We start from the raw sequence: 26167 nt of genomic DNA on the forward strand, positions 1-26167 counted from the left end.
AGGTTAAACACAATACCTATTTAATTGGTACTTCTTGTTAATATGGGGATTTCAGGAACACTGAATCATCCTGACTTCGTGGTGAGAGATAGACATAGCAAAAATTTGAGACAAAGAAACAGATTCATGTGGACAAAGTAAAGAGACCATAATCTCATATTAAGTAATCTTTTTTATAAATATTAATTATAATTATAACTACGATTGATTTAAGATGATGTATATGAGATAACCTTTGAAAATTTTGTACTCTAGTCTTTAAATGTGTGATTTTATTCCATGGATTAAATTGGCTAAAGGTTTTAACCTCATAGTGATACTCAGCTGATGAATTATTGAAAACTGTATCTGAAACTAATGATGTACTATATGTTGGTTAATTGAATTTAAATAAATAAAAATTAAAAAAAGAAATGACAAGATGACTCCTGCATGTTAGGAAAAATCCTCTGACCACAGGGTGGAGACTGGTTTGAAGGTTATGAAATCAAACCCAGACAGATTTAAGGAAAGAATACAGGTGATAGGAGTTAGGAGTGTGCAGTAGGCAGTGGCAGTGGGGGGGATGGCAAGAAGAATGAATGAATATTTAGAGATTAAAAATACAGTCAAAGGGAACTAGTGAAAAGGTAAAAAGGATGAGAAAGAAAAATGAGTAAGCATTGTTTCAAGTTTCTACATTGGGTTGGATAGGTAGATATAGTGATTTAACTCACAAAAATATGAGCATGAAGGAGGTACAGTGGTTTTGTGAAGAATGCACAAGTTACTCCAGTCTCAAATTTGTTGAGCATGTGGTATAGATATTTAGGCATAGACAAATGGAAAATGGATTTGGGTTTCAGAGAGGTATTTGACTCAGAAACCTAGATTTGGAAGAAATTAACACATATAGATGGTCAAAATATGGCAAATGGATGAGCTCAATCAGAGATACTGTATAGAACAGGGGAAGGAGGAGAGGATGAGGCCTTGGATTCAGCCGCATATAAGGGAGAGGTAGATGGAGAAGGTGGTGGGATGGGAGATATAGGAGGAACAACTAACTGTAGGGTGCTGTGTTATGGAAACTGAGGGAGAATACTTTAAAAGATAACAAATTGATATGCAGTGTTTAGTAATGGCAAGAGGAGATACAGAAGATCCTTTCAAGTGGACATTCCAAATGAGGAGTAATTGAATGGTAGAGTCTAAACATCTCTCTAGAAGCAGCATGTTTACTCTTATCTGTAAATGAAACTAGGCCTATCATAGTTCAGACATGTGGATGTCTCACCTGAAGACCTTGACTCAATAAAGAGGATTATCTTCTTTGTATCTCACTTTATTTTCTTGTGTTTCAGTTTCAGCTTGTTTCTTCTCATGAAAATGGTTGCCAGATCTAGACACTGGATGACCCACTAGGAATGGAGCAATCATGATTTTGGTTTCTTTTTTCTTTTCTGTCTTCCAAGCCATTGATGATGACCTTTAGTAATTCTAGCTGGAGGCTACTCCAGCCTTCTTTTTTCCTGATGGGCATCCCCGGTTTAGAGGAAAGCCAGCACTGGATAGCATTGCTACTGTGTGTCCTTTATGTCCTTGCTGTAATGGGCAATGTCACCATCATCTTCATCATCTGGACTGACTCATCCTTGCACCAGCCGATGTACCTCTTTCTGGCCATGCTATCTGGCATTGACCTGGTGTTGGCCTCCTCCACTGCACCCAAAGCCCTTGCGGTGCTCCTGGCTCATGCCCATGAGATTGGGTACACTTTCTGCCTGATCCAGATGTTCTTCATCCATGCCTTCTCTTCCATGGAGTCAGGGGTACTTGTGGCCATGGCTCTGGATCGCTATGTAGCCATTTGTCACCCTCTACATCATTCCACTATCTTGCATCCAGGGATCATCGGGCGCATTGGGATAGCAGTGCTGGTGCGGGGGTTAGTTCTCCTCCTCCCCTTCCCTATCCTGTTGCAGAAACTCCTCTTCTGCCGGGCCACCATCATAGGCCATGCCTATTGTGAACATATGGCTGTTGTAAAACTTGCCTGCTCAGAAACCACAGTGAACCGAGCTTATGGGTTGGCAGTGGCTCTGCTTGTGGTTGGGCTAGATGTTGTGGCCATTGGTATTTCCTATGCCCTCATCCTGCAGACAGTGCTGAAGGTACCAGGAGGTGAGGCCCGACTTAAGGCCTTTAGCACATGTGGGTCTCATATTTGTGTTATCCTGATCTTCTATGTTCCTGGAATGTTTTCCTTCCTCACACATCGCTTTGGCCACCACGTACCCCACCACGTCCATGTTCTTCTGGCCACACTCTACCTCCTTGTGCCACCTGCACTCAATCCTCTTGTCTATGGGGTGAAGACTCGACAGATCCGCCAGCGAGTACTTAGGGTTTTCTCCCTAAAAGGATTGATCTGAACAGTTCACAGTTATTTTCTTCTGAGGTTCCTGCCAAAGTTACTGCCAGAAGCCCCTTGCTGGTCTAGGCTATATGGATAGGGACTATTCCAGAGTGAAGAGTCCTTCAAGTCCTGCCAGTCTTACGGCAGAGAATATCCTTAGGTACTTGGATCCATCACTTATTTGATTATATGGATAGATGGAGTAGTGATTATTTTCCTATCCTTTCTTTTGCCTTTGTTTCCAACATTGTTGAGGGGACTTGAGGACTAGAGACAAGATAAAGCTTTTGATATGCCATTTTTTCTGGCTTCACCTAATGACTGTATAATATCATCTGGTAATGGAATGAGATGTCCCAATCTTTGCTTGGTTTTAGTTTTAGAGTGTCTTCACATGCTTGACGTTAGTGCTATGAGCTCTAGGTCCCTTGGCTTCTGTGTAGCAACAGTCTCTCAAAGCATTTGATACTGCCAATATGTCAGAAAATACCTTTTGCTATAATATGCCTGTTAGTCATGTATTTAAATTAACTTAAGTGGGGAGATACTGTAAAAGGTTCTTAGAAAAATGAGATATGAATATTTTTAAAGGAGAAATGTATATTGTAGAATAGATTTCTTTTTAAAAAGGTCTGTTTGAATTATTAATTTATTTATATTTTTGATTAGGATAAAGAAATAAATAAGACTGGTATTGAATATATGTATGTTTCATAAATCTTAATTTAACCAAGAAAAATACCCAAGTAATTATTATTATCTAATAACTATAAAATGTGCTAGAGTCTGGTGTTGGTAATCACAGCTTTATCAATTCATGGAGAAGTAGTTTTGGCACTTAAAGGAAGAATTTCTCTTTTTGAAATGTGGATATGGAATGATGTTGGTTAGACATTCCCCACCCTCCTTTCTAGTAATAGGAAATAGGTAAAGCTTACAAAAGGATTGTCATAATTAGTATATTTCATCCTGTTTGTTGGATGTTATCCTAAAATCTGGTTTAACTATTTTCTGTTCCTAAGTGGTAACACATTTTGTTCAGTCCTGGAAGACACAAGTCTCCTGCATTGAGGTAAGTGACTCTGGTTTTGAAAGGGTCCTACCCTAGGATTCCATAGTGGTTAAAAGGGGGGGAGTGCATGGGTTAGTGTTCTAGTTTCTCCTTTCTTGTGTAAATTTTACTCCTAATAGTTTTCAGGTACAGGGATTAAGTATGAAGTCTTCAGTTTGGTTTGGATATATGGGTGAGTTAGGGAGGAGTCATATGAGTTCTTATTGCAGGAGTAATTACATGTTCTCATCACCTGGGTTGTAGGCCTAGAACTTGAACTCTGCTGGGTTGTCCTGGGGAAGCTCAGGCTGTGGTGTATGTTGTATCACATCCATGGGAAAACAACTGTCTTGGCCCTACAGCTACTTAGTTTAGGTAGATTATTCAAAGTAATAGTTTGTTCTCTCCTCCCATTTATATCACTTGCTGACTCTTGGGATGTGGGTATGATGGTGGGATCTGAAAAGCATCTACTCCTTAGGCTATATGTTAGGCAGCTGCAAAAAGATGCCCCGAAATATAGTGGCTTAACCCAGATACTAGCTTTTGTCTCAGGCTTAAGTCAGGGTTGGTGGCCCAGATGGCATCAGGGACACAGCCTTTTCTACAGTGTTGCTTTGCCAGCTTCAGCACGTTTCCATCTTGTGATCCAAGGAAGCTTTTCAGATCACACCAAGAGATAAAAAGTGTTGGTGAGGATATTGAGAAAAACAAAGTCTTGTGGATTGTTAGTGGGAATGTAAATTGGTGTAGCTACTATCGAAAGCACCAAAGTGGTTCCTCAAAGCAGTAAAAGTAGGATTACCATTTGATTAAGCAATTCCACTTCTAGGTATCTGTCTAAAGGAAATGAAATCAGTATCTCAGAGAGATATCTGCATCCCTAGGTTCATTGCAGCTAATTTAATTTACAATATCAATATATGGAAATAGCCTAAGTGTTCCATTATATTATAAACTGTGATATATATATATATATAGTATAATGGAATATATATATATATATATATATATATATATATATATATATATATAAAATTATTATTACTCAGCCATAAAAAAAGAATGAAGTCTTGGCATTTGCAATGATATGGATGGAGCTAGAGTGTAATATGCTAAGTGAAATATGTCAGTCAGAGAAAGACGAATACGTATGATTTCACTCATATGTGGAATTTGAGTAATAAAACAGATGAATATAGGGGGAGGAGGGGAAAGAGGGTAAGGCAAACCATAAGAGACTCAATGGTAGGGAACAAACTGAGGGCTGATAGATGGAGGTAAGTGAGAGATGGGCTAGATGGGTGTTGGGAATTAAAGAGGGCGTTTGTTGTATTGAGCCCTGGGTGTTATATATAAGTGATGCATCACTAAATTCTACTCCTGAAACCAATATTACGCTATATGTTAACTAATTAGAATTTAAATAAAATTTTGAAAAAAATGCAAAAAGAATGTTTGGGTTTCAGTTTTCTTTCTATGAAAAAGATCATAGGCTCTTATCCAGGTAGAGTTTATGATACTTCGATACAAAGCAAAATACAATTCACTACAATACTTACAGATCCTCCAGACAGGCAGTGAAACAAATAGAACATACTTCCTATGTTTGAGATGCATTAACCCCACCCAGTGCTTCCAACCATCTCTGCCCAATTGTATTAGTGATCCTTCTTCCTGTATGGAAAAGCATACAAGAGAGAGGAGAGGGGGAAACATAGAGCAGAAGTTTCACTCCTATTATTTCCCCCTGTGGTGAGAGGAAGAAAAGCCTTCCTCTATGGAAGTGGAGTGGAAGAAATAAAGTTCTTCCCTAATAGACTGCAGATGGCTCCTTTCCCATTCTTTGGGTGCGATTAATAATGTTGCCTGGGGGTTGAAAAATGTGGGAAGGGGCAGCCCCGGTGGCTCAGCGGTTTAGCGCCGCCTTCAGCCTAGGGCGTGATCCTGGAGACCTGGGATAGAGTCCTGCACTGGGCTCCCTGCATGGAGCCTGCTTCTCCCTCTGCCTGTGTCTCTACCTCTCTCTCTCTCTCTCTCTCTCTCTCTGTCTCTTATGAATAAATAAATAAAATCTTAAAAAAAAAAAGAAAAAATGTGGGGAGGTGGAGGACACTGTTTTGTGTTGGGTCACAAAATATGTCTCAAATTTTGAAAGAATAAAAACAAAGTATATTCTCTAACCAACAAATAATTATATTGGGAACCAATAACAATAAAATTTCATGAAAAGCTCCAAATACTTGGAAATTAAGTAACATACATCTAAATAATTTGTGGTTCAAATAAGAAATTATGGAGAATGTTAGAAAATATTTCAAACTAATTAATAATGGATCGTAAGAGTTGTGGAATATAGGTAAAGAGAAATTAGAAGAAATTTATACTTTAAAATGCTTATATTGGAAAATAAGTATTTATTATCAATTATTTAAGTTGACAAGAATTTAGAAAAAGAAAAATAAACTAAACCTAAGGTAAACAAGAGTAAGGAATGAAGATAAAAGTAGGATCAATAAAATAGAAAACAAGAAATCTTGTTTCTTTAAGAAATCTTAAAGCCAATTATTTGGAAAGATCAATAAAATCAACAAAGCCCTAATAACACTTATCAAGAACAAACAGAACGAGGGGGTAATATAATCAAGATGGCAACAGAAGTTGCCTCATGGTAGTTCCTTTTGCACGAAGACCAGCTAGCAGTTATCCATAGACAAGACATCATTGTGAAAATCCCATAATCAAGGGGTGAGGCTGTAGCATCCTCTTGGACCACAGACACCCAGAAAGACTTCATCAGAAAGGTGAAGAGGAGAAGTTTCACTTTTACTGCTTTGCCCCTCTCCCAGGATAGCACAGCACCGCGCTGATATTTCCTATCCAGTTTCTCCGCTGAGAAAGGAGAACACAGTATGGACATCTCGCTCCACCTACATTGCACACTGCTTTCTGGGAGGCCCACTCAGGTCTTGCCTGATAAGAATCATGAGTTAATCTGTATGGCTTGACTACTGGGCACCAGATAGAGATGGAAACAGAGCCAGGAGTTTACCACAACTAGTGCTCAGATGCTAGAGGACAGCCTTCCTGTTGCAGTAGAACCTGAGTAGAGATCTCAGCCAGTGGTTTAGCCCATCTGTGGAGCTGAGCTCATGGATCCATCTGGCCAGTGAGCTCAGTCATCAATTTGGCCTGATTTGAGTCCCCAGTAATAGGCATTACCAGTCGTGGAGTCTATTCTATGACCCCAGCCAGGCAGCTCATGGATCCATCTGGCCAGTGAGCTCAGTCATCAATTTGGCCTGATTTGAGTCCCCAGTAATAGGCATTACCAGTCGTGGAGTCTATTCTATGACCCCAGCCAGGCAGGAAAACAAATTCCCAGCCCCACTCACTGTTGAGCATAGGCTCCAGTTGTGCTTGACCAGGAAGCCTTGCCCCCATCAAATGATAAAAGATTATTTTCAAAGAATCATAAAATGTTAAAGTGAGAAAAAAAATGATAAAAATCATTCCACCCTAAACAAATAGAAAGCTGGCAGCCCTGTACAACTGTTGAGCATAGCCTCTGACCTGTATAACCCAACAGTGATCCTGGATCTAGTCTAGCCTTGGAGCCTAGCCTACAGTCTCACTCAGCCTATGGCCCTGCCTGATTGTTGAACACAGCCTGTGGCCTTGCCCACACAGAGAGCCCAACCAGTAACTCTGCCCAATTAAAGAGCACAGCCTGTGGGCCTACCCAACTGGAGGCTTGGACAGTGGCTCCACTTGACCACTAGAGCAAGCCTTGTGTCACTGTTGCTACCAGCTGACCTGTTCTGTACCCCAAGCTAACCGGACTATGAAGGTCTTACCTTGCTGAAGCAAACCTGTAGAGTATGGAAAGGATACTTCCTACTCCATTATGCACAGATAGTGATGCAAGGAGGGAAGAATTCCAAAGATTCAGATAGACATAACACCACCAAAGGAATCTAATAAAGCTCCAATAACTGATCCTAAGAAAATGGTGATCTAGGAACTGTCTGCCAAAGAATTCAGAATAATCCTTTTAAAGAAGTTCAGTGAACTACAAGAATAGATAGACATATAGCCAAATAAAATTAGGTTAAGAATGCATGAACAAAATGAGAATATTAGCAAAGAAACAGAAATTATTAAAAACAATCTAAACAGAAGTCTTTTCTTCACTTCTTTTTTCTTCTTGTTTGGTAAAGGAGAAAAGAAATCTCAAAATCTGACTGGTTTCACCTTAATGTCATCATCACAAACCCCCAAAAGATATTCAACAATGTCTGTGACTGGAATGATCACTTTTTTTCTTTAAAGATTTTATTTATTTATTCATGAGACAGACAGAGAGAGAGAGAGAGAGAGAGAGAGGCAGAGACACAGGCAGAGGGAGAAGCAGGCTCCATGCAGGGAGCCTGACGCAGGACTCGATCCCAGGTCTCCAGGATCTGGCCTTGGGCTGAAGGTGGCGCTAAACTGCTGAGCCACCCGGGCTGCCCCTGGAATGATCACTTAGTCAGAAAAGTTGTTCTAAATACACTGAAGAGGTAAGAAGGGGTCAGATTATGTATGACCTTGATTTCATTAATTAGGTAAAAATGTGTTGATCCTACTATATTGTACACACTGTGCGAAACACCACATTAATGGGGAACAAAACTGAAAGGGATCTGTCCACCCAGTTCGTATGTAGTGTTGAGTATTTTATTTATTTATTTATTTATTTATTTATTTATTTATTTATTTATTTACTTAAAGGACATCAATCTTTAAAAGAATAACAGTTAACATGTATAGATGCTTTCTATATTCTTGCTTATTTACAAGAGATGAACAAACAAAAAATTTCTCATAACTCTAGCAGTGATTTATATTAAGAAAGCTAGTTTTATTTAATGAACAATGGGAAGCTACTAATATTATAATGTTATATGAAAACTATAAAGGGATCTTAGTAAGGGCAATGACCTTAACTACTTTATTCACCTTTTTATCTCTGTGACTATTCTAGTGTTGGCTATATGGTTGATAATAATAAGTAAATGTTTATTGAATGACTGAGACTTACATAGGGTACATTAGTTGCCCACATCCATGCAGATATCAAATAGCAGAGTTGAATTCAGGATAATATAAAAAACAGGAAATAATATAGTTTCATTAAGAAATTCTAGAAAGGTTCAATATAACATTTCAGGATGTTGAAAGTGTTATGTTTAGAAGGATGATCTGTGGAGTCAAGCAGATAGATATAGATTTGAATTTGAAATCAGTTTTATTTATTATTATTATTTTTATGTATGCTTAATTTTTTAAATTTAAATTCAATTTGGCCACATGTAGTATAACACTCAGTGCTCATCCCATCAAGTGCCCTCCTCAGTGCCTATCACCCAGCTACTCCATCCCCCCACTCACCTCCCCTTCTGCAACCCTTTGTTTCCCAGACTTAGTCTCTCATGGTTTGTCTCCCTCTCTAATTTTTAAATCCTGTCCCTCACATAGCAACTACTGGCACCCAGTAGTACCATAACATAAGGTGAGATGTAGGTTCCCAAGAGACCTAGTTTATCAGTCCCAGGGCTCAGTAACCCAAACTAGGACTGTTCCCAGATGGCATGGGGAAGGAAGTAGGACAGTGTGAGGAATTTTCTGCAGATCATAAAAACCTCTAGATTTTTTTTCATCAGAGTCAAGGAAGCAGCTCTGGTTCTGGTTACTAGATGCAGGCATCTGATTCCTTAAGCAAGACTCCATCTATTGCATCACTGGTGAGTTTCAGGGCTAAGGCAAGAAAGCCATGTTGTGCTGGGCCACAGCAGCTGAATTGCCAGAAGATTAAGAACAGAAAACGTTCTCCTCATTCTTATATTGGCTCCCATGTTACAAGAAGGCGGCTTTAGGTGGTGGTACTGGATGCATGAACATTCAAAAGAGAATGGTCTAGAGTCTCAGCATTTCCCTATCTATCATTGAATACAAGGGATCCTGTATTTTATATGGCTGGGAATTTCATGCAAGTACATGATTGAAATACTTCTGGCCTGCCCAAAAGAGTAGCCTAGGGGTTTGAGTGAGTGGAAGTATAGTTCTGGGACAGAGACTGTGTTGGGAGTTTTGATATGACATTGGGCACCCAGGTCCATGAGTGTCAGGGAAAAAGCTGGTGAAGAAATTTGGTTATTGCCTTCCACCATCATGTTTGAGCAGAGTAGTGTTAACAAGAGAGCAAATTTCCTCTGATTATTATACAGGATTCATATTTAACATAAACAGATCTCTCTTGATTTCCTCCCAGTGGTCCTAGTTTTTATGTCTTCCTTTTGAAAGTCATATATTTGAGAGGCAACACTTAGGTAAAATATCTTCACTTTCTTAAATTGTTTCTCATCGTAATTTCTTGAGGATCTTTTTATCCTGGATACCTTATTCTAGATAGTAAAATTTCAAAAATGTTCCTGAAATCAAGGTACACTGAACTGGACGCTATTTTAAGCATGGTTGAACCAAAGCAAAGTGGAATAGAAGAATAATCACCTTCCGTCTGATCACTGTTACTTCCTTTTTTTTTTGTTACTTCCTTTAGTAGAGAGTCAGTTTCTTTAAATTAAAATTAAATTAAATTAAATTAAATTAAATTAAATTAAATTAATTAACATATAATGGACTATTGGTTTCAGAGGTAGAGGTCAGTGATTCATCACTCTTATATAATACCCAGTGCTCATTCCATCATGTGCCCTTCTTAATGCCCTTCACCTAGTTACCCCACCCCCCATGTCCCTCCCCTCCAGCGACCCTCAATTTGATCCCTATGACTAAGAGTCTCTTATGGTTTGTCTCCCTCTCTGATTGTGTTTTGCTTTATTTGGACATATGGGCTCTTTCCATAGTTTGGCTATTATGGACACTGCTGCTGTGGACATTACTCTGGACACCCAATATCTACGGGTGTACTCCAGTGTTTATATTAGAGGGTCAATTTCTAGTAATTCTTATTAACTGAATATGTCAAAACTTCAGCTTATATTCATGTCTAAACTTCCACCTGGCGATATATCTGGGCATCTGGCCCTTTTGCTCTGTATCTATTCCTTTGTATTCCCACCCCCTTTTTTGATGGATAATGGACTGGGATTTATGAAACTTATTTATACACAGGGGCTGCACATATGGGGCAGGAAAAAGAACAAAGAGCCGAGGAAGGGACCTTTCACGGATGGCAGAATAGGTAGGAAAAGATAAGGAGTACGGGGTGAGAAATAAACATAATAGTGCTTTGAACTATATCCTATGTGCTGGTGATTTCCGTTTCTCTTCCTTTAACTCCAGGCTTTCAAGTGAATTCAAATTCTTTTCTGCAGAAGTCAGACTCAGGGACATCTTGATAGCTTACAGACTCTATAAATTCAACCTATCAAATTGGATCCACCATCTCTGCCTCTACAACATACATCAAATATTTTCACAGCCTGTCTTGTGAAATTCAGTCATTTAATCCAGAAGAGGTGGGAGAATTTAAGAATTCCTAACCTCTCCTCTTCTATAGAACTATTCAGTCTAGGGACGCCTGGGTGGCTCAGTGGTTGAGTACCTGCCTCTAGCTCAGAGCATGATCCTGGGGTCTCAGGATCGAGTCCCACATCTGGTTCTTTTCAGGGAACCTGCTTCTCCTTCTGCCTATGTCTCTGCCTCTCTCTCTCTCTCTCTCTGTCCCTCATGAATAAATAAGTAAAATCTTTAAAAAACAAACCAAAAAAACCAAAAAGAACTACTCAGTCTAATCTTTCCTTATGCCATTATATTTATACCTTTAAAAGATGCTCCTTTTTCTACATCTTTAGAGCCATTCCAGAGGCATTTATTTACACAGTGATCATTTCTCAGATAACTATTGAAGCCAGCAGTCACCTCTTTTTATTTATTTTTATTTTTTAATTTTTTATTGTTATTTTTATTATATTCAGTAGAAATAGGAGTATCGTAAAGAAGAAAACAAGTTTCCAGGAACATAAAACTGGCTTTAGAGATTTGCAAATGAGAGGAATCTTGTGTTTATAGCCTTCAAAAGGTTTTCATACTGTATTCCAAAACAGACAGTATCTTTTAAAAGAACTTGGTTCATCAATAGAGTGATGTTAAGATTTAAATACAACAGAATTACAAACATTTAAAGATGTTAGGCACTGTGTCTTACAGGGGAGGCAGTTGGATTCACCCAGTATCTGGCCATGAATAAACAATCGCTGACCTGTAACTATAATCTACGAGTCTTGCCTTCCAGTCTAGTGATCTTTTTCAAAATTATCATTAATGTTTTGGCTATCGTTAATAGTAGGCTACAGAACAAACAGCATACACTAAAAAGAAAGCAGCAAAACAAGATGCACATTCTATACAATACACAAAATAACAGAATTAGCAATTTGACAAACAAATGTCCTTTGTCTCTTCTGGTTCCTTAAGTTTGGTTGTTAAAGAAAGAGGAATAAGAGAGATTTGGAATCTTTATCCAAAACTAAAATCATGACCTTTACAACAAATGGGGATGTGGGATAGGTATAAAAATTTATTAACACATGAGAGACTTCAGCATTTTGAATATCTGTGGATCTATGAAGAGATTGACTACACAGGAAATGGAATGGATAATTAAAAAGTCAAAGTTCCTAAGATAATCAGGGTGGATAGACACTATGAAAGGAGGGAGGATTGTAATTAGGAAGAAGCATAGATCTTTGAGTTGGATAGATGGAAAGAGAAGAGCAAGGTATAGGTATTGATGAGTTTATGAGTGTATCATGGATATTGAGGAACTTGTGTCTGGTAGCCTCTGCTGTCTTTGTGATGCTGTAGGGGAGGTCATCTTCTGAGAGAGGAGAGGATGGATTTACCATTTAAAAAGAATTTAGAAAATGTAAAAAATTACTTGCAATGAGTGAGCAAATAAACCAGAGGTTATTTTAATGGACTTGCTTCAAAGCACTCATTTGAAGTTAGTGGTTATAAATGTTAAACATTATTATGCTTTTGAGCATAACTTTCTATAGGAATATTGAACTATATTTATGCAGGCTTGAATTAAGCATGTCCAGGATAAGTTGTGTTTGTAGTAAGAATGATAAGGGTTATTACAGTTAGAATGGTAGGGGATTTTATGGGACCTTCTTTATGTTTAATCAATGTTTAATTATTTATAATTTATCATAGGGTTGGGTGTATATCATAAATTTTTCCATCTCAAATTGACTTTGATGTGTGATAAAAACAGGAAAACTAACTTACCACTAGCAAATCGTGCCAGCAATATTCACTGAAAAGATCCTACAGTTAAATATGACTTTTATGAATTCTTTTTTATGAATTCTCTGTAACTAGTAAACATTTTTATTTATTTATTTATTTTTACTAGTAAACATTTTTGAACTGTGGGATCTATAATTGGTAAATTTGCTTTATCAGTATCACTTTTCTGTCGCACTTGGAAAATTTTTTGTAGCTTTACAATATGTTTTAATGAGGTATTTTTCTCATTTTCCTGCTAAACTTTGTGATAGTCTGTCTTATTTGTTTTTCTGAATTAACTTCAGAAATAGTTTGCTAAGTTCCCCCCCTCCCTATTCATATACATTGAACTTTGGTTTCATTTGGGATTATTCTTCTATACTCAACAGTTTTCTGGATGAGTAAGTGTTAGCATTTTGACAGCTTTGTTTCTGTGTCTCACTGTATATAAACCCAGGTGAGATCTCCTCAGTTTAAGATTTATCTCATGACATCACCCAGCAACTACTCTACTGCTCCAGTCTCCGAATTCCTCCTCATCTGCTTTCCTAACTACCAGAGTTGGCAGCACTGGCTGTCTCTGCCCCTCAGCCTCCTCTTCCTCCTGGCCATGGGGGCCAACACCACCCTCTTGATCACTATCCGGCTGGAGGCCTCTCTGCATGAGCCCATGTACTACCTGCTCAGCCTCCTCTCCCTGCTGGACATCGTGCTCTGCCTCACTGTCATCCCCAAGGTCCTGGCCATCTTCTGGTTTGATCTGAGGTCCATCAGCTTCTCTGCCTGCTTCCTCCAGATGTTCATCATGAACAGTTTCCTCCCCATGGAGTCCTGCACATTCATGGTCATGGCCTATGACCGCTATGTGGCCATCTGCCACCCACTGAGGTATCCATCCATCATCACTGACCAATTTGTGGCCAAAGCTAGTGTTTTCATTGTGATTCGGAATGCTTTGCTGCTTTCACCTGTACCCATTCTCACCGCCCAGCTCCATTATTGTGGGAAAAATGTCATTGAGAACTGCATCTGTGCCAACTTGTCTGTGTCCAGGCTATCCTGTGACAATTTCACCCTTAACAGAATCTACCAGTTTGTGGCTGTTTGGACTTTACTGGGCTCAGATTTCATCCTCATCTTCCTCTCCTACACCTTTATCCTAAGAGCTGTGCTTAGGTTCAAGGGTGAAGGGGCTGCTGCCAAAGCTCTGAGCACATGTGGCTCTCACTTCATCCTCATCCTGTTCTTCAGCACCATCCTGCTGGTTGTTGTGTTGACAAATGTGGCCAGAAAGAGTGTCCCCATGGACATCCCCATCTTGCTCAATGTCCTTCATCACCTCATACCTCCTGCCTTGAACCCTATTGTATATGGGTTTCGAACCAAAGAGTTAAAGCAGGGGTGTCAGAAGTTATTGCGATGGGGGCTTTAAATACATAGAAGAGCACCTCTATTGAAACATCTGTTACAATTTCCTTTGTTTCTCATTCCCTGAGATCAGGGATTTTTTATTTCTGACAGTAAAATAATGCTTGGATAGTGAATATTTCCTATTTACGTTCTGTCCCTTTAGTATCAGGAATTACTGTGGATCTCTTAGTACCCAGACAAAATTCATTTGCCTATTCAGGTAATTAACCTTCTTAATACCTAACTTTGTATGTAGACATTTATATTTTTAAATTATTGCATCTTCATAACAGTTCTCATTGTTATTGTCTCATTGTATACATTAGAAAATAAAAATTTATGGAGAAATATTGACAAGGTCTCACTTGGTGAGTGGTGAGGCATCAATTCAAGTACAGATTATCTGACTCCAGAGACATCACAATTGAAGCTCTAGCTCTGCCATTTAGGCCATGATTTCTGTGTTGTTTCTCTTCTCTTCTTTTTTCTTTTCTTTTCTTTTCTTTTCTTTTCTTTTCTTTTCTTTTCTTTTCTTTTCTTTTCTTTTCTTTTCTTTTCTTCTTTTCTTTTCTTTTTTTTCTTTTTTCTTTTTTTTTCCTTTTTTTGGAGAAGGAGAGGATGGGGCAGGCAGAGGGAGAGGGAAAGAGGGAAAGAGAGAATCTTAAGCAGGTTCCCTGCTCAGCATGGAGCCTGATGTTGGATTTGATCTCACAACCCTAAGATCACGATCTGAGCCGAAAACAAGTCAGATGCTTAATGGACTAAATCACCCAGGCTCCCCTCTGTGTCACTTTCAGAAGCTGCTGCTGCCAATAGGCATCCTTCTGGACTGTCCCCCTTCAGAGTCAGGAAGAACTAAGCAGAGACTTGTAACTCAGAAAAGTCACAAGGTTTTTCTGATCACGACTGTTCAAAATTTCATTATAAAAGCATAATTTTCATAATAATATCAATTTATGTCCAGCAGAATCCTCACATACCTTCAAACTGTTTATGGAAAGGCCAAGACACTGAGGACCGAAGTGGAGGTAGAAGTAGGAATGCGAAGACCAGAATGTGAGAAATGGTAAAACTGAAGCGGTAGTATAGAGGACATCCTGCCTACTCAAAACTATGTCCCTTGTGGTATAGAACTGTACCCAAGAGCCTTAAATGAAAAGAATATAAGTATAGCATATTATTAAAATTCTGTAAGTTACAATCTGGTGAAAATGGGTTAGGAAACATATGTAATATATTATTGTAGTTGGTAGGGAGTGCTGTCATTATTTACATGAGTATAGGGAATTTAGGTTTCAGGCTCATCCAATAACATTACTCAAAGGTCAGACATAATTTTTATTTACAAAATTCCATAGGGTGAAAGCAAGAGCCACTCTGTTAAGAGATCCTTAAACACTGATTCTGGTGAGTAGATTCCAAAATTCTTAAAAGGTATTTTATTTTATTTTATTTTATTTTATTTTACTATTTTATAAGATTTTAATTATTTATTCATGAGAGACACAGAAAGAGAGAGGCAGAGACACAGGCAGAGGGAGAATCAGGATCCTCGCAAAGAGTCTGATGTGGGATTTGATCCTGGAGCCTGAGATCAGGCCCTGAGCTGAAGGCAGACACACTCAACTGCTGAGCCACCCAGGTGTCCCTTAAAAGGCATTTTAAATGTAGAGAGTACTAATTTCTTGGTTTCAACAAATACAATTTTGCTTGTTTTTGTAGTATCTCTTGACTGGTAAATTGCAAATATTGGATATAAAGGAACGTACTATATGTCATTAGAGTATTAAAAAAAACTTGATGAAAGGTGGAGAGTTGGAGAGCTGCTTGATTCCTTTAAGTATAAAGGTTTGAAAAAGTGGTTAAAAGTATTTTAGAGAAGTTTCTTTAAAGGAATTTGATTAGAAGTTGGTTGTGTGAGAGGGAGAGAAAGATGACTATATTTTCATGCTGATACTTGTGTGGATTTTGTTATCTCCAGTCTTTGGTTATTCAAGGAATGTTGGCATCAGGTTCTCTTCTTATGAGTAAAGATAGTGGCTGGGTTCCCTAGAACCAAACATAATTAACCTAGTGGCCTGGTCATGCAGCTGTCCTTGCTTAATTAACCCTGTGAAAAAAAGATTCCTAGTTACATGGTTTTTACTAAGATGCTCATATTAATTCTGAGTATACATCCTATTGTCTCCACACACAGGGAAGAACATTTTCATAGAATCTTCTGTTAAAATTAAATCTAAGTACCATTGTTAATCTTTAAGGTCCTGTATTAGTCACAGCTCATGTGATTTTCTGTTTCTGTACACTCCTGTCCTTCCTCCAGTCCTAAAACCCATTTTCTCCAAATTCCTTAGGCAAATTTTGAAGTACCCAAATCACTGTGAACTCAGGTTCCCTCAGGGTGCATTTCATTTTAGTCCTCCTAATATACTAAGGCTTCAGCTTTAGTAAAACAGTCTCCTGATTCGTGGGGAGGGTAGGGGGCTTATGTAGTCACATATCCAACCCTGAGCCCAGGAAGGAGTCAGAAGTTAGACGGTGCTTTCCTCTGCTTGTCCAGTATGATTATACATACTCAAGAGGAACTTGAGCTTGTCAAGATGAGCAGCAAGGACTAGATTTATCCTCTCAACAAAACAACAACAAAGCATTGGAAAAATACACAAAATAATCGTTCTGAGGATACTGGAGCTGAAACAATGGAGAACAATGATCCCCAAGAGATAGGAAAGAAAATAAATGAGTCATGTTTACTAGAGAAAGGTTGTTATAACTTATTGGAGAGAGATTCTAAGCCATGTTGAAGGAAGGGTGAATTTAGGTGTAGCCTGGCAGCCTTCCTGTACTGAGGAGGAGGACATGGGAATCAGGGAAGGCCAAGGTAGTCAGAGTTCACAGGGTAGAGTTTTAGAGGACAGAGAACTGCATAGAAAGAGAATTCCAAAGATCTACAGAGGGCCCCCTAAAGTATTCAGCAGATGGGTGCATGCATGTTTGGAAACTGCAAAAACAAAAACAAAAAACAAAAACAACATTCATATAATTATGTAGGGATCTCTGGATGGCTTTTCATAATTGTCTAAGTTGAGACATGTGTGTCAGACAGACCCTTTCCTCTCTTATCAACTTCTTTGGGCGAGATTGCCCCAGGAAGAGAGCAAAACCTTGGAGGAGATAGCTCCCTTTTGGTAAAGGCTATGCCTCTAGAAGAACACAGATGAATGCCCTGCCCTCATCATTGTTACTGTTCATTGTGAAAGAGGAAGTCCTGACCAACACAGTAAGTCAAGGAAGAAAGAAAAGTTTTAAGGATCAAAGTAGAAATGGTTAAATTATCATTTTTTATGTGATATACTTAGTAAACATAATAAACAGGGTTTTAGAATTAGTTATATGTTCAATAAAATGTTCAGATAAAATAAACTTGAAAAAATCAATAGTTTTCTTTATACCAACAAAAATCATCTGAAAACAATAGAAATTAACATACTATTTATAGTAATATAAAACTCATTAGTATGTAGAAATTGGAATCATAATAAATACACAAAACCTTTAAGGATACTGTTTTAAATTATGCTTAAAGTATTTAAATGAAGACCTGATTAAATGTAGAGATAAACCATGTCCATGGAAAGGACACAAGAGCATTTTAAAGAGGTCTGTTCTCCTCATATTAATTCATACAGTCAATGCAATTTCAAGAAACATTACAGCAAAGGTTTTCAGAGGATTTTTGGTGCAGTTATTCTAAAATGTAAAGTGTATATGTAAGGTTATAGTTTCACCAAATAGAAGAGAGTTTTTAAAAAGATTTGTCACACCTTACCAGATAATAAAACATACTACAGACTCATTATATATCTAATGGCTATGCCTAGTGCAAAGGTATAGGATATAATGGAGTTTATAACAGGCTCACGTATGTAAGTTAAACTGATATGGGATATTATATTTACATGTATATAATTTTAATATACTTAGAAGGACAGATGAGAAATATACAACAGATTGCTTATACAATTATTTCTAATGGGTGACATTTTGCTGCACTTTAAATGATTTTTTTTTTTTTTTACCATGCAACAAAACTTTAATTAACATTTTGAACAGCTATTGAGAAAACCAGTGATTCAGCTCTTACTGAAACTGGTAATTTCTAAACTTAAATTGGGGCAAATAGCTAGCTAGAGTGCAGAGCCATGCCATCATTGGGCACTAAGAATTCAAGATTGAAGAATTAACAGCCACCCCTCAGACGGAGAACCAGGTAAAGAGTTGACTCTTTCTGGATGTTGTAATCAGAAAGAGTGTGGCCATCTTCCATCTGCTTGCCTGCAAAGATGAGCCTCTGCTGGTCAGGGGGGATGCCCTCTTTATCCTGGATCTTGGCCTTCACATTTTCGATGGTGTCACTGGGCTCCACCTCCAGGATGATGGTCTTGCTGGTCAGGGTCTTCACGAAGATCTGCATACCATCTCTCAGGCGCAGGACCAGGTGCAGAGTTGATTCTTTCTGGATGTTGTAATAAGAAAGGGTGCAGCCATCTTCCAGCTGCTTGACTGCAAAGATAAATGATATACAATATTATATAATTGGAATGTTTGAATGTCAGTGTATTATTTCATAATCAGAGGAAAAATTATGACCTGCCATTGGTGGGCTGTACTGTTCAGAGCGAGCATTCAAAGAATGAGTATTGGATTGGGGAGAAAAACAATCAGTTTATGTAAGTAGAAAACAAATGTAAGAAGTCAGTGAATTCAGGGATGCATTTAAAGGTCACCAGTTAGGAACTTGTGGAGAAACAGTAAAAAATAAGTGCAGGAGAAGTGGGAACCACAAAGCAGATTTTTCACTATTTATTGGCTTAATTGTAGCATCACTTTGGATTTCGGTTTTAGCCATCAGTCTGTTCTGGTCCTATCTTTGCATGGACTTCCCAGCACAAGTGAATAGAACTGTGTTGCTGGATTCCCACAGAAACAGCTCATGTATGCCTGCTTGCCAGCTGAGTGGTTATCTCTTTGTTTCCCTTATTGTATCTATTTCAGATGGACTCAATCCTCCTATGCAATATAAAGCAGCAGGAAGCTCCAGATTGCTACAATTACATGGATCCCAAAAAATTTATAAAGGGCACAGGAGAGTAAGTTTCTGCTCCTTTTCTAATATATAGGTCCAGGTGAATTATGTTTACAGGTGTATTAGATGAGACAACAGGAAAATTAAATAAATTATTTATTACCTAACTAAATTGTCTAAAATCCATGAGAATACTATGGGCTAGAAATACATAGCTCAGACTATTTCTCTCTTGAACATATTCTTTGCCTGAAGTCTAAGTCTTTCCTAAGCTCCTCTAGATGTATCCTTAGGTAATTATATTGTGTATATCTTCTCTTATAATTGTAAATTATTTATGTATATGCATTTATTTTTTGGTGGAGTCTTATTGCTGGGAAAATGAAATTTGAGTACTTAGTTTAACCTGTACTCAAAACAACTTTTTTTTTTGTTTAAATCTCCAATTTTGATTTATTTCATTTTTGTGTTGGTCCACCTCTAACAGATAGACTTGAAACATCTACTTTATACATTCTGCCTTCAGGCTCAAATTTTCAACTGTGCTTGGTACATCACAATTGTTGGATATCTTGTGTTATAGGCCATTGGCTGAATCCCCTTCATACTATCGTTCATCCTTCCTTGTCCTGACTTTATTTTTTGTCTAGCCTTAGATTCTATAGCCCATCATTTAATTACACTTTGGGAAATAATCTAGCCTCCTTTCTTCTCTTCCCCATTGTAGTTGCTTGAAAAAACCCCAAACTTTGTTTAAATCTAAATATTTGTCTCCTCTGTAAAAGATTGAAATTCACTAGGAAAAAAATCCTGTAAATAAACTTACTGATTTCACATTAAATTTATTATCACAAATTTCAGATGTACGCTCAATAATACCCAGAAATCCTAATGTGTGATGTCATGACAGTAAATGAGCCTATATTTGCCAAGTTGCCCAAGATAGACTCCTAAGATTCATATTTGATTTTTACATTGAATACTTCATTTCTCATTTCTAATTCATAATTATGTTGACTTGACTATTCTCCCAAAATTTGTTTATTCAAAGTCTTTTCCTCTGCCACCAATCTAGTCCATGCCACCACCGTCTCTTGCCTGGACCAGATAATAGCCTTCTTGCCTGTCCTGTTTCTACCTTTGTCTTCCTATTCATACCTCTCTTTAAGACCTTTTTGATCTGCCTTACCTAAACTGATACTCCCATAGTAATGCTCTATGATGGTATATGATAGGATTTTTATTTTTTTAATTTTTATGTTATTTTATTTTATTTTTTGTATATTTTTTTATTGGAGTTCGATTTGCCAACATATAGTATAACGCACAGAGCTCATTCCATCAAGTGCTCCCCCTCAGTGCCTGTCACCCAGTCACCCCATCCCCCCACCCACTTCCCCTTCCACTATCCCTTGTTCATTTCCCAGAGTTAGGATTTTGTATATTTTCTTTTTTATAATTACCAAAACTTTCAGCATTTAGCTGTTTTATATTTTTACTGTTTTTACCAAAAGAATACTTTTTTTAAATTAAAGATTTATTTATTAATGAGAGACAGAGACAGAGAGAGAGAGAGAGAGAGAGAGATAGGCAGAGGGAGAAGCAGGCTCCCTGCAAGGAGCCCAATGAGGGACTCAATCCCAGATCCCAGAATCACACCCCGAGCTGAAGGCAGATGTTCAATCACTGAGTTACCCGGGAGTCCTCGAAAGAATATTAAAAAAAAAAATTTAATTAAAAAATAATATAGGTACATGGTTCCAAATTTTGAAGATTAAAAAAGGTATTCAGTAAAAGTAATTCGTTCTCTGTTTCAGTAAGTGTATATCTGACTGCATATAATAGAAACTCCAAATATGGTGACCAACAAATTAAAAAATTCTTTTCCTTTCACGTAGAAGCATTTCAGAAGTGGGCATCCAAGGCTGAAACCAGAGCTTCACTAGTTTCTCACTTTCTTCTTTATCATACTTAGAAACTGACTTTTATCCTCAAAGTTGCTGATAGTTTAAACTAGAAATTCAGGTATCAATCCTCAGTCCATGAGGAAGGAGTGTGGGCTAATGGCTTTCATTTCTCAATTGAGTTAGTTCATGTTGAAGAGTCTTCCTAAAAACCCCACCAAATGACATCTACTAACATTCAGAATCTGAGAGGTATAGTATTTTGGCAGTATAGATGGTACCCCAATAAAATTATGTTTTTTGTTAAGAATGGGGGCATTGGGTAAATAACCAGCAATCTCTAAGATACCATTCTATTCTATACTGCCAAGCACAGTTTTCTTTTCCAGAAGCAACTATTCTTACAGGTTTCTTATATATTCTTCTAGAGGTAATTTAATTATATATAATAAAATATATGATAACATATGTATTTATATATACACTTTTTTATATGTATTCTTTGCATAGCATTAAAATTATGTTGTTCTGTGCACTGTTTTTGCTGCTTCTTTGCTAAACAATATATCTTAGAAATTATTCAAAGAAGTACATTTAGAGATGCCTATTTTCTGTTAACAACCACATAATTAGAATGAGCTCTTGGTGAGGATAGGAGCTGTGTTTGCTTTATTCAGCATTGTATACAGTGCCCAATACAGTTTGTGGGGCATAAGTGGTAGTTGGTATTTGTCTAATGGATGAATCACACAAATAGTGCCAGAGCTAGTATTTAAACCTTCTTATGATTTGAATGGTTTTATTCTCATGATCTTATCTGCAATCTTGATGTGTTAAGTTGACAATTTCCTTGTATTGAACTCTGCATTCTTCAAAAGATAAATATATTTGTCAGTTAAAAAATGTTAACAGTTTGCTAAACTTGACTTGCTAGAATTTTGTTTAGGATATCAATACCTATGGTCACATTTGTTAGTATAGAGAAGTGTCATTTAGAAAACAGACATTGGAATTGGATTGATGTGGCTGTGAATGTAGGCTAGCTGTGGTGAGTTTGGGCAAGGCTTCATCTTTCTATTTATTTCCTACATAGTGAGGATAATAGTTCCTACTTCAAAGAGTTGCTCATTCCTATCTAAGGGAGATGATTCAATTGGAAAAAATGTAAAAGAACTTAACTACTGTAGGTCACTCAGAAAGTTCGCTCAAAACTTTAAAATTATTATAACAAAAGGGATTTCTCTATATTCTCTTTTCCTACATATTTGACCATGTCAGGTTTGTGCACCAGATCATTGGCTCCTGGCTTCTGGCAAATTTTTACCTTAGTTTTAAACCACTCCATTCTTCACATCCCAACTTCCTACTTGCAGAAGCATAATAAGATAGTTCCCAAAGGACTCAGATCATCATCTCCTAAGTCTCTTTTCCAAGCGACCATTTCCCATCTGGGTCCAAAAAAGGGAGGGTAGGAGAGGAATAGGAGTTCATAAAACTCTTCAGATTTATTTAGCAAAGTCCCAGTATGATTACCAATACAGCTGATATATCATTTAAAGACTCATCCTTTGACATCTTCTGTAAGTTCTGGGGCCAAGGGTGGGTAGATAGCACAGACTGAATTGGATCTAGATGGGAAGAGTGACAAGACAGGCAGGGACCTTTTCTAATAGGCAGCCTCCAATTAACAGGAAGAAAAGACAATGAGGAGGTGGGAGATATAGTGGCTCTGGATGTATTAGCATTTAGAAATCCTAAGCACCTCTTTAAGAAACGTCTTAGTTTTCCTTTCTTTCCTCTGCCTTTCTAAAAGAGGATTCTATTTCCTAGCTTGGTTAGATCTAGTGCATGTAGAGAATTGGACTTCATCTTGTCTGATCAGGAAAGGAAGGAGATCTATAAATTCGACAATGGGTTAGAGAGTGTAGGGATGCCGAGTTTAGTATGTCATGGAGATTGCCTTGCATGGAGATTCAGAAAAAAATGATGATGAAGAAGCTGCCTCCCAACTTTGTCTCAGTAGAGCAGTTTAAACTGGAGAGATATAACTTCCTTTAGATTGATAGAAAGCTCTCTCTCATATTCAATTGGGCTCAATTTTTCTGTTATATCTCTCTGATGGTCCTAGTCTTGCCCTTTTCCCCAAGACAGCCATTCCTATATTTTGAAGTTGTTTTTGGTAGGTCACACATCTATAATTTGTAATGATTATGCCCTTTGCTTTTTATCATCCTGTAACTTATATGATTTAATACATAGTGTACTGAATTAGACAGGCTACTCCAGGTGAAATAACCAGAATAGGTTTGAGAAAGATTCTCATCTACTTAGCTCTTGAGATTGTATGTGTACAAAATATATTTATAGTTAATTTACATTTTTATAATTTAATATTTATATTTAAATTATATATATATATCACTTAAAAGAATGCCTGGTACATACTAGACACTGGTATATTGCAGCTAATACTGTCAGTCTAGTTTTAAAGTCCTAAATCGATGTTTACTCCATATACCACATCACTGACTTATGTTCAATGTGTACTTCTACCTTTCAGGATATATATGAATCTGTTCCTTTTTCCTTCTCTCCTATTCCAGATTTCTCACTTCCTCCCTCTGTCCCAATCTCCAATGTTAAGCAGTGAAGAATTGGAGCTTAATAGACTCTGATCTGAAGTGGTAACACTGGGTGGCTGAAGACAAGTGTCCTGGACTTGATAAGTTTTGAGCAATAGAGATTTCACTTTTCCAAAAGTTAATGAGCAATATGTGAAGAACAGAAGCAGATACATAGGAGAATTGATCAGTGAGTAAACTTTGAGAAGAAGCATAAACAGATATGAAGATTATGTTAAACAATGCTAAAAGAGGACAAAGTGCTAATAAGAATATTTGACCAGGATGAGCAAATAGGATATAGAGAGGATAAGGGTCAAGAAGGAGAGGAAAGACTGGTGCAGGGAGATAGGTTTTGTATGGATAATGTGGTAATGACCAAACTGGAGGAAATTCAAGAAAATTCTAATGGACATGTTAGGAGCAAAAAATAAGAATGTTTTGTGTTGTATTAATTAGGGCAAAAGCAAAATATTTCTTAAGCCAGAGACCGAGCCCGGGGTTTTACCATTAACCGAGGAATAGGTTCTTGAGGAGCACCTATAAACAGTGGCATGAAGAAGCACCCAAGTTCTACCATGGATTAGTGGCCTGCCCCCTCAGTGACACTACACACATATTGATCAGGACTTTTTCTCTCTCTTTCTCAGTGTCCTCTTCAGCACACTGAAACTCTGGCTAACTCTCTTGTCTCCCTTTCCCTCCTTGGGATTTTCCAACAACATAAAACACCAAGGCCCAATAATTCAAAAATCTTTTCAATAGATTTTTATTAAGAATCTGTGGGATGTTAGAGAATGTTGGTATGTATGAGTGGAAAAGTGGACTTTGTCTGTCTTCAGATATTTCACAGGAGGGTGGAGTGAGACAAAGAAGTCCAAAATCTATGTGTTAAGTGTTAAAGAGTAAATAATAGTAATAATAATAAATTACTTTCTCAATGAACTTCAGTTATGTTACTTTCCTTCATAAATGGAGGCCATCCATTTATGTCTCTTTTTTTCTTTTTCCACCCTTTGGTGTTGTTATTTTCTAGCATATCAGCCCTATGCTATTCCAAATACTTCAGCTATGTGCTAATGCTTTCTGAATTTATATCTTAAACCAGAATCCTTCAAATTTGTTCAAACTCCTCATTTCCAACAGTCTAAGATAAATCTCTATGTAGAGTGTAAACACCTCAGTCTTGACATATACACACTAAACCTATTAATTCTCCTGTGATCACCTTGGTGATTCTATTTATCCAAGCCAGAAAATTCTGGGCTTCTCACCTCCTGTATCTTTCATAGCTGTCTACATTACCACCAGAATATGCTGCTTCTGTCCATCCTCAGTGCTCAGACTTTGTTTGGACAACACTTCTCATCTGGGCAATTGCAGTTTCCATTCTTTTGGCTTTTGCTGTCTCTCCTTACTCAAATCATCAGTGGCAGTGCATCCTCTTCCTATAACCCATACCTAGTCACCTCTCTCCCCTAATGAAAATATTTCTGTCTTCTCTTTATATATTAAATTAATTCTAAAATCCTTAGCATAGAAAAGGTCCTTCGTGATCTGGTTTTCTCTTTGTTTTTAATTTCTTTTTTTGCTCTTTCAACTCCCCACCCTCATGGCTCCAGTCAAATTGAATATATCATAGAGTTTCCCTATGAACTTTTTCTCCAACTAATTTCCATGCTTTTACATAACCCATTTCATATATCTGAAATATACTACCTACAGTTTTGTGCATGTATGTCTTCCACCTCCATCAAAACTCAGCTAAGGTGTTGATAACTTTAGAAAAGCTTCCTTTTCTCCTCAGGCTGATTTAGAAAATTTTATTTTGTCCTTCTCTATCACTCTGCTCATAAAACAGTTAATTTATTCTATAAATATTGTTGGGTACCTCTTAATGCCAGCACTGTACCAGTTAGTGAGCATAGTTCCTCCTATCATGGCATGAAATGTCTAACTGGACATGAGGGAAGGAGCATAACCAAATTATTACTCACATATAAACTGTGATGGTGTGATAAAATGCTATGAGAACATAAAATAGGATATCTGTATATTGTCTGGAGAGGATTAGAGAAAACCATGCAGAGAAGGGAATATTTGAACTGAGATGTAAAGGATGAATAGAAAGTAACTGGATGTGGAAGTGTAAATAAAAGTATGGGATGCGTAGTCTTCTAAGAGAAGAGGGAAGAGAAAGTGCATATTGTATTTGAAGATCTGAAAAAAGGACTGTGTGACTGGAGCTCTGGGAGTGAGAGAAAGAAAGGTATCAGATGAGGCTGGAAAATGGAGAAAGATGCAAATGATATATGACTTAGTATTCATTCATTCATTCATTCATTTATTAAGTAATTTGTCAATTAACTATGAGCACCTATAAAGGAATCTACCTAT

The 26167-nt window shown here is 37.5% G+C and overlaps 3 protein-coding genes across 3 annotated transcripts; 2 read left to right on the forward strand and 1 right to left on the reverse strand.

Annotated features, from left to right (window-relative positions):
• The first annotated feature begins 1439 nt into the window (after positions 1-1439).
• On the forward strand, positions 1440-2414 carry LOC121476098 (olfactory receptor 52L1-like). Its single transcript, XM_041729841.1, has one exon. The coding sequence runs from the start codon at positions 1461-1463 to the stop codon at positions 2412-2414; it is 954 nt and encodes a 317-aa protein (XP_041585775.1). The 5' UTR covers positions 1440-1460.
• Positions 2415-13236: 10822 nt separating this feature from the next.
• LOC121475908 (olfactory receptor 56A1-like) lies at positions 13237-14181 on the forward strand. Its single transcript, XM_041729573.1, has one exon. It carries the CDS (start codon positions 13237-13239, stop codon positions 14179-14181), a length of 945 nt encoding a protein of 314 aa, XP_041585507.1.
• Positions 14182-18367: 4186 nt separating this feature from the next.
• Positions 18368-18729, reverse strand: LOC121476099 (ubiquitin-like; the record flags this gene model as incomplete). Its single annotated transcript, XM_041729843.1, has 1 exon — positions 18368-18729. A coding segment is annotated over one exon (330 nt), but the record flags the coding sequence as incomplete, so codon positions are not given.
• Positions 18730-26167: the final 7438 nt, after the last annotated feature.

Source organism: Vulpes lagopus, chromosome 15, assembly GCF_018345385.1.
Source record: "Vulpes lagopus strain Blue_001 chromosome 15, ASM1834538v1, whole genome shotgun sequence".
NCBI lineage: Eukaryota > Metazoa > Chordata > Mammalia > Carnivora > Canidae > Vulpes > Vulpes lagopus.

What these genes read in the sequence shown, in the direction of transcription:
- LOC121476098 (XM_041729841.1), top strand. Translation starts at nt 1,461, where the DNA reads ATGATGACCTTTAGTAATTCTAGCTGGAGGCTACTCCAGCCTTCTTTT.
- LOC121475908 (XM_041729573.1), top strand. Translation starts at nt 13,237, where the DNA reads ATGACATCACCCAGCAACTACTCTACTGCTCCAGTCTCCGAATTCCTC.